At 47.8% G+C, this 15,855-nt stretch overlaps 2 protein-coding genes across 3 annotated transcripts in view; one reads left to right on the top strand and one right to left on the bottom strand.

Annotated features, from left to right (window-relative positions):
- The first annotated feature begins 8,822 nt into the window (after positions 1-8,822).
- On the top strand, positions 8,823-13,609 carry LOC306825451 (C-signal). Its single transcript, XM_079346224.1, has 7 exons — positions 8,823-8,944; positions 8,981-9,139; positions 10,121-10,172; positions 10,318-10,505; positions 10,622-10,777; positions 11,130-11,240; positions 13,208-13,609. The coding sequence occupies exons 2-7, from the start codon at positions 8,993-8,995 to the stop codon at positions 13,319-13,321; spliced, it is 768 nt and encodes a 255-aa protein (XP_079202350.1). The 5' UTR covers positions 8,823-8,944; positions 8,981-8,992; the 3' UTR covers positions 13,322-13,609.
- A 44-nt stretch (positions 13,610-13,653) lies between these two features.
- gal (galanin/GMAP prepropeptide) overlaps positions 13,654-15,855 on the bottom strand; it is a 7,333-nt gene continuing 5,131 nt past the window's right edge. For both annotated transcript variants that reach the window (XM_079346226.1, XM_079346225.1), the window contains 3 exons: positions 14,954-15,040; positions 14,766-14,837; positions 13,654-13,923 (listed from right to left, as the gene is read on the bottom strand). In XM_079346226.1, the coding sequence (XP_079202352.1) occupies positions 13,862-13,923; positions 14,766-14,837; positions 14,954-15,040 (221 nt within the window). In that variant the 3' untranslated portion in view covers positions 13,654-13,861. The remainder of the gene's footprint in view (positions 13,924-14,765; positions 14,838-14,953; positions 15,041-15,855) is intronic.

Here is a 15,855-nt window from a genome sequence, read left to right as displayed (position 1 = left end):
TTAATTGTAGTTATGTGAAATAACTTTAAAAGGAGGGAGATGTCACATAGGCTTGTAGATGGCAGTATTCAAAGATTAAAAGTGTCACTGCTTTACTTCAGACTAAAAGAGCCTGTGTTCACGTTTTTACCTGCTTGAGGGAGTAATGTTAAGCTCGCACAATAAAGTCTACCTGAGAAACAAAATACTCGCCCTTGATTATTCTACATCAAGTTATAAGAGTCATAACATTATTTCAGTTGGTTAATGCTAACATTCGCTGTGTCATCCTGCTAGCTAGCTCAACTTAAAACCAGTCCTTTAAAGTCTAAACGTTCATAAATATTAATATAATAAAATCTCAGTGTACTCACGCATTTCTCCTGTCCTCGTCTCGCTGAAAAGTTTGAAAATATTCAGTTGTTGTGTCATGTTTCCTTCTTTTTGCCAACCATCACTTATCGGCTTTAAAGTGGATGAAGACAAAAAGCGCTCGCGCTTACCGCCAAATATCGTGTCCGATGAGGCGTTCATGAGCGTCGGACAAAAGACAATCTCAGCAGCACATTGTCCTCAGTAACCGTTTTCATGTGGTTATGTGTAATGAGTGAACAGGTCAAGAGTGTGCAGAAAGGCAGGTGAGTTAGTGGACCAACAGGAATGCAGTTATTTAACTCAGTCATCTTTACTGAAGATGTCGGTGTTTAGGTTTGAAGTGTGACCGTGATAAGGGCTGTCTTCCAGTCAGCGAGTCTGTTTTTACAGTTTTTCCATTAAAGATACATCCAATAAGTATATTATATCTTCTGTTTCCAGTAGCTGTTGACTACCACACATGCACTGCACACACTTGACTGAAAGAGAGCTGATAGGAGGTCACTGTGTTAAACTCAAACACTGGTCTGGTTGCTGCTAGCTAGGAACAGTCTTAACTCCGGTTTTGGACTTAAACTGAATTTACTTTAGATTAAAACAAACCCCAGCTTACTCACACATCAGTCTCCCTGTATTCTCTCACAGAAAAATGTAAAATGAAGGGAGAAGAGCAAAATCCATCGAGCTCGCAACTCAGGGAGCCTGGACAAGGTGGAACCTCCCCAAGAGAACCATCACATGGAGTGAAATGTGGCGGCTGGAGCCCTTCCGGATATCCTTTCTACTCCGAGCAGTGTACGATACCCTACCGACCCCAGTCAATTTGCACAGGTGGGGGATGAGGGAGGACCAGTTGTGTAGGTTGTGTGGTGGAAAAGGAACAATGGCACACATCCTGTCAGGGTGCAAGACAGCACTGACACAGGGGAGATACAGGTGGCGTCACGATAGGGTGCTATCAGTGCTCGCAGACATCCTGGAGCAAGAGAGGAGGAAGAAGCAACCAGCCAAAACAAGACCGCTGGTCAGGACCATCGCTTTTGTGAAAGAGGGCCACAGAACGGCTTCCCACAACCAAGCCAGGCAGAATCTCCTGCAGTCAGCCCAGAGATGGGAAATGGTGGTTGACCTAGGGAGGAAACTCCACTTCCCAGAAGCAGTCCTGTCCACCACCCAAAGACCTGACACTATCATTTGGTCTCCAGAGGGGAAGAAGATCATCATGGTGGAGTTGACAGTGCCGTGGGAGGAGGGCTGTGAGGAAGCTGCAGAGAGGAAGAAAGCCAAATACCAGCAACTTGCCCAAGACTGCCGGGATAAGGGGTGGACAACATGGCTGTTGACAGTGGAAATTGGATGTCGAGGATTCCCAGCTCAATCTGCGTGGGATCTAATGACAAAGATTGGGCTGAGAGGCCACTTGAGGAAAGCAGCTGTTCGTAGACTGGGGGAAGCAGCAGAGAGAGCCTCCTGTTGGCTCTGGCACAAAAGAGAGGACACAAGCTGGAAGCCTGGAGGAGAGGGGCAGTGACCTGGCCAGTCACTGCTGACCCGCCAACTGGAGGGTGTTGTGGTTAAGGGTCGAAACACCCAGTGAAGGTTGGGGACCACCTGAAGACCTCTCTTCTAGGCCAAGGCTTCACCCATTGGGAATGGGTGTATGTTTGCATAGTAGATGTGTTATACAAATGAACTCCCTGGACAACCAGTGACTTCCAGGAAAGTCTGGATGGCAACCGAGGAAGGTCGGTGACGCTGGAGAGACAGCTGACCTCCAGGAAAGACTGGCGGGGTAACAGGGGCCAGCAACCCCTGTTGCAGCACTCGCAAGAGGGCACCAAGAAAGCTACAGAATCAACAAAAGAGCAATACCCCCAGAGTCTCCCGAGAGGGGGGGAGGAAGAGAGACTCACCAGGACAGATTCAACGGCAACAAATTGGACAGTGACACAGACACAGAGAAGGCTCAGGCAAACCACCTTGACTGGGGAGGCGGCAGAAGTGAAATGCAGGTGTGGAAGGATCTGCAAAGGCATAAGAGGGCTAAAAATACATCAGAGCAAGTCAGTGTGCGGACAAGGATGGAGGCAGGCACATCGCTCAGGCGAACCGTCTGGTGAGACGCAGGAGAACCCTAGGCAGGAAGCACACCATAGTCCTAGTGATCTCTCAGTGCCGGCAATACCCCAAGACCGCACAAGGACATCCTCGAAGGTCATTCCAGATAGCTCACCCCAGCCGACGAGGGAAAGAATCAAGTGGCCCAAGATGAGTGATGGAAAGGAGTGGTCCATGTTAGATGAGGACCTAGACAAGGTGCTAGGAGCAGTCCAAGCAGGATCAGTAGAAAAGAAGGTGGATTCATTGTCAGCCATCACCTATAATGTGGCAAAAGAGCGGTTTGGAACAATGCCAAGGAAAGAGAACAGCGACAGAGCAGAAAAGCAGGACAACAGAAGAGAAAGAAAGATCAAACAACTTAGGAAGGAAATCAAGACCCTGAGGAAGCAGTTCAAGCTGGCAAGTGTAGGAGAAAAGGAAGGAATAAAAGAGCTGACAGCCAGCCTCCGCGAGCAGCTCATCAGAATAAGAAGAGCTGAGAGGTTCAGGCAGAGGCGGAAAAAGCAGGAAGCGGCACGAGCTCAGTTCATAAAGGACCCCTACCGCTTCACCAAATTACATCTTGGGGAGGCAAGGTCGGGAACTCTAATGAGTTCCAAAGAGGAAGTGGAGCAGTCTGTTGAGGAATCATTTGGAGACCAGTCAAGAGACGAGGCCCTAGGAGGAAATCACGGGCTTGCTAACATCGACCCACCTACTACATCCCTCAGCACAGCGTGTCCATCATGGGGAGAGGTTCAACAGGTAGTAAGGCATGCAAGATCATCTTCTGCTCCAGGTCCTAGCGGTATACCATACAAAGTATACAAGAAATGCCCTAAGCTCCTCCGAAGGCTGTGGAAGCTTATGCGGGTAATTTGGTCTAAGGGATCCATTCCAACAAGCTGGAGAAGGGCAGAAGGGTGCTTTGTGCCCAAAGAACGGGGATCCACACAGATCAGCCAGTTCCGAACTATCTCCCTACTTAGTGTGGAAGGGAAGATGTTCTTTTCAGTGCTGGCCAGGAGAATGAGCGCTTACATGACCCAGAATGGATATATTAATACCTCTATCCAGAAGGGCGGTGTCGAAGGGTTCTCAGGGTGCTTGGAGCATACAGGGGTCCTCAGCCAACTTATCCAAGAAGCAAAGGAGAAGAAAGGCAGCCTAACAGTTGTCTGGCTTGACTTTGCAAATGCATATGGGTCTATTCCACATAACTTGATCCAAGCTGCTCTGGACTACTACCACATCCCACCTGACATCCAGGGCATGATCACCAGTTACCTGAGTGACATCAAGCTGCGATTCCAGTCCGCTAAGTTCACAACAAAGTGGCAGTCAGTGGAGAAGGGGATAGTGACAGGGTGCACAATCTCTCCCATCTTGTTCATCATGGGGATGAACCTGATCATATCCGCAGCGAGCACAAGATCAAGAGGGGTGAAGACAGCTGCAGGATGTCAACAGCCAGCAATCAGGGCATTCATGGATGACCTCACTGTGATTACACCAACTCACGTGCAGGCAAGATGGGTCTTGGAAGAACTGGACCGCATGGCCACCTGGGCAAAAATGGCTTTCAAGCCCATGAAATCAAGGAGCATGGTGATCCAGAAGGGCAAAGTAACTGGAAGGTGTGAGCTACGAGTTCAAGGGGAAGTGATCCCAAACATCCAGGGGAACCCAATTAAATGCCTTGGGAAGTGGTATGATGATTCCCTGTCAGACAAAAACAGTATCTCCAACACAGGGAAACAAGTCGAAGAATGGCTTATGAAGATTGACAAGTCTGGCCTGCCTGGGAAATACAAGTGCTGGATTTACCAACATGGCCTGCTCCCAAGACTCATGTGGCATCTCACCATATATGAGGTACCCCTATCAACTGTTGAAGAAATGGAGAGGAAGTTCAACAAGCACCTTCGAAGATGGTTGGGAGTACCCCCAAGTTTTACATCGTTGGGGCTCTACATAAGATCAGGCCAGCTCCAGCTTCCAATGTCATCAGTGGTTGAGGAGTTCAAAGTCGCCAAGTGCAGACTGTCATTGACATATAGAGACTCTCAGGATCAACTCACCAGGGAAGCAGGAGTCAGGACAAGATCTGGCCGTAAGTGGGCCGCCAGCACGGCGATCAACCAGGCAGAAAGTTCGCTCAGGACCAAAGACATCATTGGTAACCCTTGCACTGGAAGACAGGGTCTAGGAACCACACACTTCCAGCAGTGGTCAAAATCAACCCCTAGGGAAAGGAGAACCTTGATCCAGGATGAAGTCCGAAACCTTGAAGAAGAAGGGAGAAGAGCAAAATCCATCGAGCTCGCAACTCAGGGAGCCTGGACAAGGTGGAACCTCCCCAAGAGAACCATCACATGGAGTGAAATGTGGCGGCTGGAGCCCTTCCGGATATCCTTTCTACTCCGAGCAGTGTACGATACCCTACCGACCCCAGTCAATTTGCACAGGTGGGGGATGAGGGAGGACCAGTTGTGTAGGTTGTGTGGTGGAAAAGGAACAATGGCACACATCCTGTCAGGGTGCAAGACAGCACTGACACAGGGGAGATACAGGTGGCGTCACGATAGGGTGCTATCAGTGCTCGCAGACATCCTGGAGCAAGAGAGGAGGAAGAAGCAACCAGCCAAAACAAGACCGCTGGTCAGGACCATCGCTTTTGTGAAAGAGGGCCACAGAACGGCTTCCCACAACCAAGCCAGGCAGAATCTCCTGCAGTCAGCCCAGAGATGGGAAATGGTGGTTGACCTAGGGAGGAAACTCCACTTCCCAGAAGCAGTCCTGTCCACCACCCAAAGACCTGACACTATCATTTGGTCTCCAGAGGGGAAGAAGATCATCATGGTGGAGTTGACAGTGCCGTGGGAGGAGGGCTGTGAGGAAGCTGCAGAGAGGAAGAAAGCCAAATACCAGCAACTTGCCCAAGACTGCCGGGATAAGGGGTGGACAACATGGCTGTTGACAGTGGAAATTGGATGTCGAGGATTCCCAGCTCAATCTGCGTGGGATCTAATGACAAAGATTGGGCTGAGAGGCCACTTGAGGAAAGCAGCTGTTCGTAGACTGGGGGAAGCAGCAGAGAGAGCCTCCTGTTGGCTCTGGCACAAAAGAGAGGACACAAGCTGGAAGCCTGGAGGAGAGGGGCAGTGACCTGGCCAGTCACTGCTGACCCGCCAACTGGAGGGTGTTGTGGTTAAGGGTCGAAACACCCAGTGAAGGTTGGGGACCACCTGAAGACCTCTCTTCTAGGCCAAGGCTTCACCCATTGGGAATGGGTGTATGTTTGCATAGTAGATGTGTTATACAAATACAAATAAAGTTGTTTTCTTTCTTCCTTCTTGATTTCTGTCGATTCTTCTGGATTCAAAAGGTAACGGCTGCGTCAAAAGGTGCGGCGCATGCGCAGGACACGTCTTGTTTGTGTTGATGAGTTCAAGACCAACAGTCAGCGTCGGAATAAAAACAACTTCTCCAGAGTTTTTATTAATTTCACAACAAAGTGACAAAGATGAGACATCTGTCAGTTTGAGTCGATGACAAAGATGTTTGCAGGTTTATATAGAGATTAATGAAGAAGCAGGAGTCTTATTTTATTTGTAAAGGAGTAATAGTGACCATTTAACCACATTACTAAATAACAACAGTATCATCATATTAAATGTTTTCTAGAGTCTAATATTAATATATTCTGTGATTTGAGATAATTGTTTAGTTAATTGTATCAGAAAAATGGAGGAAGTACATCATGTTGGCACACGTGAAAACGTTGAGTAGTAATTCATTACAGTTTCTGTTTTCAGTCTGTTAATTTGTCTGAAAAATAAACCTGAGGGCAGAGGAGCTTTGATTGGATTTGAGTTTTTGGTCAGTTTGAGTCTCAGCTCTTTATAAAGCAGCAGCGCCACCTGCTGGACAAACATTCACAGCTTGATGATTGCAGGGGTCAGACTCAGGCTGTTTTTTCCTCTTTCTATGATGTATTTTAGCACAGAAAAGTGATCGTGGCATGACAACAACAATGAAGCACAACATCTGAACTGTGTAGTTTGTGTTTTATCTTCTAATAGATGACAACAAGTAAATACAGCCAAACAAATCTTTAGCTGGCACAACACTTCAACCAAAACAATCTCTTTTTAAAATGGCCATGACAATCTTTGACAAAAAGACATTTTCATTGCACTGTTTTAGATAAACACAACTTACTTAATTTCCATCATTTTGTTCATTTTAAAAATACTTTACATCAACCCTAACCCTAACCCTACTTTATAAAGCTGAAGTCCAGCGGTGGGATCAGCACCAGGACCACAGCTCGAGGAGACTGGGAGGTTCAGCGCAGACACATTCAGACAATCTGTTCCGTCAGTTAAAGGAAGTAAACATTGGAATACTCTCCCTTTCACAATAAGAGACTCACAAACATACAACCTTCAAAACACACCTCAACAGTCTGTGACCTTTAACCTTTACCTTCTGTTATAGTCTGTGTCACTTGTGTCTTTGTTATTTGCATTTTATTTGTACTGTGTCTTTCTGCTGAGGGACAACAGACAGAAACGAACAATTCTGCTACGCAGGAGTGAGGTTTGTCTCCTGTGTGTGTCCTCATGTGGACTCTCAAGTATGACATCTGAGACAATCTTTTGTTAACATGCTTATATATGGCCTCTATGGATTCACAGTGGTCTCTCTCCTCAGGAGTAAGAGTCAACATGAATGTGTCAGTCTCCTGCTTCAGTACCAGCTGCTCTCCCTCCTGACTGCTGCAGTCTTCCTCCTGCTCCTCTTTAATCTGTGGAGGCTCCTCGTGGTCTGGACTGGACTTCTTCCTCCTGCTCCTCTTTAATCTGTGGAGGCTCCTCGTGGTCTGGACTGGACTTCTTCCTCCTGCTCCTCTTTAATCTGTGGAGGCTCCTCGTGGTCTGGACTGGACTTCTTCCTCTTTAATCTGTGGAGGCTCCTCGTGGTCTGGACTGGACTTCTTCCTCTTTAATCTGTGGAGGCTCCTCGTGGTCTGGACTGGACTTCTTCCTCTTTAATCTGTGGAGGCTCCTCGTGGTCTGGACTGGACTTCTTCCTCTTTAATCTGTGGAGGCTCCTCGTGGTCTGGTCCTGGTCCTCGTGAGAGGAAGTGTATATTAAAGTATCATCGTTGATCATCTCTCTCAGCTGACACATGTTGTTTTATTAAACTGTAAAAAAAGATGAACTACGACAACAGACCAGCCTGAGGGTCTTTTTCAAACCGTCCACTTCACCTTAGCCCGACCCACGACCCCTCCCTCTCAAACCACTTAGCAGGGAGTGCTAGTGGGCCATAAAACCCTCCGCCAGAGTCCATCAATAAAAATAAATATTGGCAAAAGATTACCTGATCAGTTGTCAGTATAAACGGCAGAAATGATGGCTATTATTATTATAGGACTTCAATGGGTGGAAGAAGTGAAACCAGATAGAGCAGTATGTTGTGTTGATTCCTAATCCGCCCTCTGTAGTATCCAGAATATGAAATCGGATAGAGAAGATTTAATGTTAGAAATTCATCAAAGTTTGTTTAGACTACATAAACTTCTTATAGAAGTGAGATTCTGTTGGGTACCTGCACATGTAGGAGTTAAAGGAAATGAAAAAGCAGATCAAATAGCTAAAATTTCTACTAAAATCGGAGAATTTATAGATGTTCCTTTTGGTAAAGGCGAAATTAAGACATTGATCAAAAAAGAAATGACCAAGAAATGGCAAGTCAGATGGGACAGGAATAAAAATGGGAGGAAATATTACAATTTACAGAAATCTATAAATACACAAGGAGCAAATAGGAAAAATAGAAGAGAGGAGACAATTTGAACTAAAATGAGATTTGACCATACAGGGTTGAATAACACAATGTTAGGTAAAAGAGAAACAGATGAATGTGAGGAATGTGGAGTCACATGTTGAACACATATTGTTTCATTGCAAAAAATATAGAAGAATGAGGATAAGACTAAATCAAAAGATAAGAGAGGCAGGAGGGAAATGGAGTATTGAGGGATTACTTGGAACTACAGGAGAAGGAATCAAGTAAACACAGAAAGCTGTGCTACAATTTTTGAAAGATATAGAGATATATAATCAGATTTAGGTCATTATTTATTTATTAATGTTTTGTTTTTTGTTTTTTTTCTTTTAAATTTATTTTTTATTATTTTATTTTATTTCATTTACTTGATATTAAATAGAGAAGTATAAAATCAAGCTAGATACTCCGGTACAGTAGGTGGCGGTATACACATCTTTAAGATATGTTTGTAACCCGCCGTTAAACTAAAAGAAGAAGAAGAAGAACACACGTGTTTCTGTTGTTTCTTTCCGACCTAAAATGATGTGAACACACAGAAGTCTGAAGAACGACTTCCTGTCGAGGAGCACCTGAACGCAGCACCAACAATAACAACAGTCTGAAGGACAAGTCAGACTGTAGTGACAGGTCAGACTGTAGTGACAGGTCAGACTGTAGTTACAGGTCAGACTGAGCATGAGTGTCCCCTGGGCTAAATGTGGATCCGTGCTGATCACGGGCTCCAGCAGAGGCATCGGGCTGCACACGGTGAAGCAGCTGGCGGAGAGCAGCAGCAGACCGGCCACGATCATCGCGACAGCCCGCAACCCGAGCGCCTCCACGGTACTCCCCCCTCCTCCCCCCTCCCATGTCTTTATACAGCTTCACTTACCAACACACATTCAACACATGAAGAAGAAGACGAGGCCTGCTGGGCTGCAGGTCACTGTCTCAGCAGCCAGCTGGTGCTGTTGGTGTAAATAGAAGGACACACTGAGTGATGCACGTGCATGTTTAATGTTTAAACATCGACACAGGAGGAGACCATGTCTGACTGCTAGTCATCTTTAGAGCTGATCAGTTATCAAAGTGGCTCCACCTCCCTTCCCTTAATTGACTGATGATGTCACTTTATTGATAAGGTAGGGTTAGTGGACCTCTGATGCATGCAGAACAGAGCAGTGACGTGTGCATGAGGTGATCAGTTTGAAAAGTGGATGAGCCCTGCATGCTGGCCTGTAGGTGAGAAACACACAGTTTGTTCATGAAGTAAAGCAGCGGGCGAAACAAATGAAAGTCTTTCTGTAAAACCGTCGACGTCATGAAGGGAACAGACGGCCTGTTTGAGGACACGTCGTCTGTAAAGAGGGGCAGGCAGGAGACGGAGAGGACGGACTGTTCTCATCTCTGGGGGGTTTGGAGACAGACTAGAGACACATGTTAGAGGAACATGGAGGAGAGGATTCTGGGTAATAAGTGACCTTTAACAGGTCAAATGCTGCAGAACACAATGCTCCGATGGATTTAGAATTGGTGTCATCACATAGTTTGTCCAGCAGAGGGCACTCTGACGCTTCATCCTGCAGCTCATGAACAAACTGATCCGTCTTATTATTAGTTGGTTTTAACTGAAAACACAATGTTGAATGTTCCTTTACAGCTGGAACCTTCACAGACCCTCATCTGAGGATAATTTATCTAAAACAAAAACAAACAAAGTGTTCTTTAAATAGCCTTTAAAGATGACACTGTACAGAATGATGTATCTGATGTTTCCTCTTTAATGTCTTTATTCTTGAATCATGAGTGTTCTTCTCTGGTCAGGATCTACAGGAGCTCTCTGAAACACACCCAGGTGTTCATATAGTGACACTCGGTGAGTCTGTGAGATATGACCCACAGTGTGTACATAAACTCCCTCTTCATGTCTCAGGCTGCTTTAGTTCCTCAGCCAGCATGTGAAGCGGTTCTGATGGCCGTGTTTGAAACCATGTGACTGAAGCGTGCTGTGTTGTCTGCAGACGTGGACAGTGAGCAGAGTGTGAGCTCAGCGCTGCAGGAAGTCACGTCCATCGTTGGACATGAAGGACTCAACTGTCTGATCAACAACGCTGCGATCGGAAGCAGCACGGACATAAACAGCGTCACCCGGGAGGCCATGATGAAGAGCTTCCAGGTCAACACTGTGGCTCCGCTCTTTGTCACCAAGGTCGCTACAAGCCACGCCCCCTCTGACTGTCAGGATTCTAACATACAGAAGTAAAGATGTCCTCTGCAGCTCTTTGTTTGACTCCCAGCTGGTCGTTTGTTGTCGTCCGTGTTCAGGCGTTCCTGCCTCTGCTGCAGGCGGCTGCAGCTCGCTCCTCAGGGATGGGGATTCACCGAGCAGCCGTCATTAACGTCTCCTCCATCCTGGGCTCCATCACACACACCTGGGCTGAAGGGGCCAGCTTCAAGAGCTACGCCTACCGCACCTCCAAGGTGAGAGTGTGTGTGTGTATATGTGTACTGTGTGTGTGTATATGTGTATGTGTACTGTGTGTATGTATGTGTGTACTGTGTGTGTATGTGTGTACTGTGTGTGTGTATATATTTGTACTGTGTGTATGTGTGTGTGTACTGTGTGTGTGTGTGTGTGTTCTGTGTGTGTGTATGTGTGTGTTCTGTGTGTGTTCTGTGTGTGTGTATGTGTGTGTTCTGTGTGTGTTCTGTGTGTATATGTGTATATGTGTACTGTGTGTGTGTATATATATATGTAGCATGTGTGTGTGTGTATGTGTAGTGTGTGTGTGTGTGTGTGTGTAGTTGATACTCTGTGCTTGTTGTCTCACAGGCTGCTCTCAACATGGTGTCCCGGTGTCTGGCTGCTGATCTGGGCTCAGACGGCATCCTGTGTCTGTGTCTGCACCCGGGCTGGGTCAGGACCGACATGGGGGGGCCTCTGGTAACTATTCCATTGATTCCTGATGTTCAGCTGTGTTAGTAACAGTTTGATGCTCAATGCAAACGGTCCCTCTGACATGTAGTGAATGATTTAAAGTCAGCTCAGCAGAGCTGAGGGTGCAGGTGGAGGGCACAGACAGCTGAGGGAGCAGGTGGAGGGCACAGACAGCTGAGGGTGCAGGTGGAGGGCTCACACAGCTGGAGCATGGAGGGCACAGACAGCTGAGGGTGCAGGTGGAGGGCACAGACAGCTGAGGGAGCAGGTGGAGGGCACAGACAGCTGAGGGTGCAGGTGGAGGGCTCACACAGCTGGAGCATGGAGGGCACAGACAGCTGAGGGTGCAGGTGGAGGGCACAGACAGCTGGAGCATGGAGGGCACAGACAGCTGAGGGTGCAGGTGGAGGAAACAGACAGCTGAGGGTGCAGGTGGAGGGCTCACACAGCTGGAGCATGGAGGGCACAGACAGCTGAGGGTGCAGGTGGAGGGCACAGACAGCTGGAGCATGGAGGGCACAGACAGCTGAGGGTGCAGGTGGAGGAAACAGACAGCTGAGGGTGCAGGTGGAGGGCTCACACAGCTGGAGCATGGAGGGCACAGACAGCTGAGGGAGCAGGTGGAGGGCACAGACAGCTGAGGGAGCAGGTGGAGGGCACAGACAGCTGAGGGTGCAGGTGGAGGGCTCACACAGCTGGAGCATGGAGGGCACAGACAGCTGAGGGTGGAGGGCTCACACAGCTGGAACATGGAGGGCACAGACAGCTGAGGGAGCAGGTGGAGGGCACAGACAGCTGAGGGTGCAGGTGGAGGGCTCACACAGCTGGAGCATGGAGGGCACAGACAGCTGAGGGTGCAGGTGGAGGGCACAGACAGCTGGAGCATGGAGGGCACAGACAGCTGAGGGTGCAGGTGGAGGAAACAGACAGCTGAGGGTGCAGGTGGAGGGCTCACACAGCTGGAGCATGGAGGGCACAGACAGCTGAGGGAGCAGGTGGAGGGCACAGACAGCTGAGGGAGCAGGTGGAGGGCACAGACAGCTGAGGGTGCAGGTGGAGGGCTCACACAGCTGGAGCATGGAGGGCACAGACAGCTGAGGGTGCAGGTGGAGGGCACAGACAGCTGAGGGTGCAGGTGGAGGGCTCACACAGCTGGAGCATGGAGGGCACAGACAGCTGAGGGTGCAGGTGGAGGGCACAGACAGCTGGAGCATGGAGGGCCCAGACAGCTGGAGCATGGAAGGCACAGACAGCTGGAGCATGGAGGGCACACACAGCTGGAGCATGGAGGGCACACACAGCTGGAGCATGGAGGGCACACACAGCTGGAGCATGGAGGGCTCACACAGCTGGAGCATGGAGGGCTCACACAGCTGGAGCATGGAGGGCTCACATAGCTGGAGCATGGAGGGCACTTCAGGTCATAATACGGAGTCAGACGTTCATAGGGGAGTTTATGGAGATCAGGAAGTGAAGGCGAGCAGCAGGATGCTGGGGTTGATTGTGTGCTGAGTGTTTTCCCTCTGCTGACAGCAGAGGGAAGCACTGAGGCAGACAGCAGTTTGATCAAAGATGACAGCAAGGTGAGAGGCTCTGAAGATTATACAGACACATTGAGCTTCTTTGATTTCATTAGTTTAGAAACAAGTCCACACAGAACAGGGATCATTTAGTTTATCACTTATTGAACATATTTTTCTGTCCAACATCAGGACGTGTTGTCTCATCTTTCTTATCATCTCACCTGCACCAACAGGTGTTAATAAGAGCAGACAGTTTTCTCATATGAACACTGCAGAATCAACCAGGCCCTTTAAAACAGTCATTACTGTCATTTACCAGCTTTTCACACAGCCCTGAACGCATCATCTAAAACTGTCATTTACCTGTGTTTCTGTGTGTGTGTTTCTGTATGTATGTGTGTGTTTCTGTGTGTGTGTGTATATTTCTGTGTGTGTGTGTGTGTGTTCTAGGCTGATCTGTCTGTTGAGGACAGTGTCTCTGCTCTGCTCTCCGTCCTCTCCGCTCTGTCAGAAAAAGATCACGGAGGATTCAAAGACTTCCGTGGAAACGTCCTACCGTGGTGACATCACACGCCAGCTCTGATCTCTAACCAACATCAGTCTGTCTGCTGGATGTTTGTATGGTCACATTTCTGTGAGATGAGCCACAACCACCTACTCCCAGAGCCTTTTTATTGTTAATATGTAAAGGACACCTGGTGTTTAAAGTGGGTACTGCAGTCCAAAACCTGACATGAACATACAAACATCAGGAGCCATGTTTAACATGAACTAACAGCTGAATGTCAGACTCCATTGTTGGAGCGTTAAACATGTGGTCTGCTCAGGTTAATAAATGAAGAATGAATTTGAGACATGTTGTGATTGAGACTGATGCAAAGAATCAACTCAGGTGGTCCAGTGAGTCCAGTGCCATAGTTTTATTCAGTCCGCTCCTTCAAACCAGACCACAATGATAAATACGAGGATGATAATACAGAGATGGCTTTTCATTGGCTGGATCCTCCGTCAGTCAGGGGATTTCAAGACTTATTTACAGCAGCTCAAAGATCGGACCGAAGAGACGATGTGTTAAAGAATCAGCACAAACACGAACAGCAGACTTCAGGGATTGTTCAGTTCTTCTGATGTCACAGAGGACGGCAGGGTGTCCAAGGCGCCCATCTCTGTTAACACACACACACACACACACAGTTAGTTAACCAGCTCTCAAAAGAATTTAGCATTTCATTGATTCAAATCTGACATAAATTCACCAAAACCCAGAACATGTCTCTCTGGAGTGGATTTAAAAATCTTTTTGGTCCAGAGGGAACAAACATCCTAAAAACTGCACAAAGACACATTTAATATGTAACTCCTGTGAATATCATCGTGATAAACGTGAGACATGAGACACAAGAGTCCAACAGATCTGAAGCAGTTCCACTGCCCGCTTCCATCGCTGCAACACCTGTTCACCTGATAACTGCTCTCATATCTGACAAACCCAGGGGCGTCCAAAACGGCCTTCAAAGCCCCGCCTACCTTCTCTGGTCCAATCAGATCCAGAGCATTCAGGAGCAGAATCTAAAGTTAGAAGGAGGACATACTGGCTGCTGCATTGTTGTCAGAGAAGCTTCAACACAGCAGGTTTCCTTCATGATCACACAGGAAGAGAGCAGCTCTCTGATTGGCTGACTGATCACAGGGGAGGAGAGCAGCTCTCTGATTGGTCCTTTACAGAAGTGAACCTGTCTAAAGTTGGAGGTAAAAACATGTTGGGTAATAAAGAGTGAAGAGGTTTCTAAGTGATGTCAGAAGGCTTCCTGTGTGTGTTAATTGTCCTGGTATTATTAAAGCCTTTTAGAGCAGCTGTTGACCTCTCTCCTCCTCGTCACCGACACTCAAACCTTTTAAAGAAGAGTCACATGTTTCACTCTCAGCCGGTTTGATTCTCCATCTTCTCTTCAGAGATTCTGTGGCTGCTTGTTCTTGGACTTCAGGTCCGAACAGAAGATCAACAAACCTTTGAGTTTGAGGTAGGACAGGAAGTCAACCACGGTGTGGATGATATCTCCATCTGCTATCCTCATGGCTCCTGTGGAGACAAACAGCAGCCTGTCAGCACCTTCCAAAGTTTAGTGTCCTCACTCAAACCTCCTGCAGGACCCCCCCCCCCCTTCAGGTAGACCCAGAACCCCGACAGAGACAGACCTGTTCTGAAGTCCTCCTCCTGACCCATGTCCCTCTTTCCAGCCAGACCGGATTTGTCTCCCAGAGTCCTGTGTCCGTCGATCCCATCTGAACACACACACACACACACACACACACACACACACACACACACACACACACATGAACTGAACCTTTCAATGATCTGCGTTCAGCTCTACAGTCAGTACACATGAAGTTGTTAGCTGCTTTAAAGAATCCAACAGATCACTAAATTATATTTTTAAACTTAAAATATCTCCACAAAAAACCCACAACTCCTAAATATCCCCATGCATCACACACACACACACTCTCTCACACACACACACGCACACACACACATGCACACACACATCTCCACCTACAGAACATTGTAGCACACGTTTAAATGTAACTCTGGTTGGGTTTGGGTTTAGGGTCCAAACGTGTCGGGACCGGCTGCAGGGCTTGGCTCGTGGAATTGCAGGAAAAACAACAGATAACATAAAAACAGTGGACGATGAAAACAGAACCAGCTGCAGCTTGAAGAAGCACATGAATGAAAGAATAAAAATGCAGAGATGAAGACAGGAGGGTGGAGAAGCGACGCCATGCTAAGCTACGGTGACGGCTGCATGAAGAGCTCACAGTCTGACACACTGACACCCTCATGGACCTGAGTCCAGCTCAGGACGGTCTATCACAGAGCAGCTTCAGGACCTCACAGCTGGCTGTTTGAATGGGTGTGTATGTGACTTCCTGTGTTTCTGCAGCCAGCCTCTAGTGGACACTCCAGGAACTGCAGCCAGCCTCTAGTGGACACTCCAGGTACTGCACGACTTCACACTTCAGCTTCATGTTGCAGCACCGACGGTTGCTGCTTGGTTTTAAAGGGTTAAAAGTCTGACCAGGGTCGAGGACTG

This window comes from Symphodus melops, assembly GCF_947650265.1.
Source record: "Symphodus melops genome assembly, chromosome: 6".
NCBI lineage: Eukaryota > Metazoa > Chordata > Actinopteri > Labriformes > Labridae > Symphodus > Symphodus melops.
This window is presented reverse-complemented; position numbering and strand designations above follow the sequence as displayed.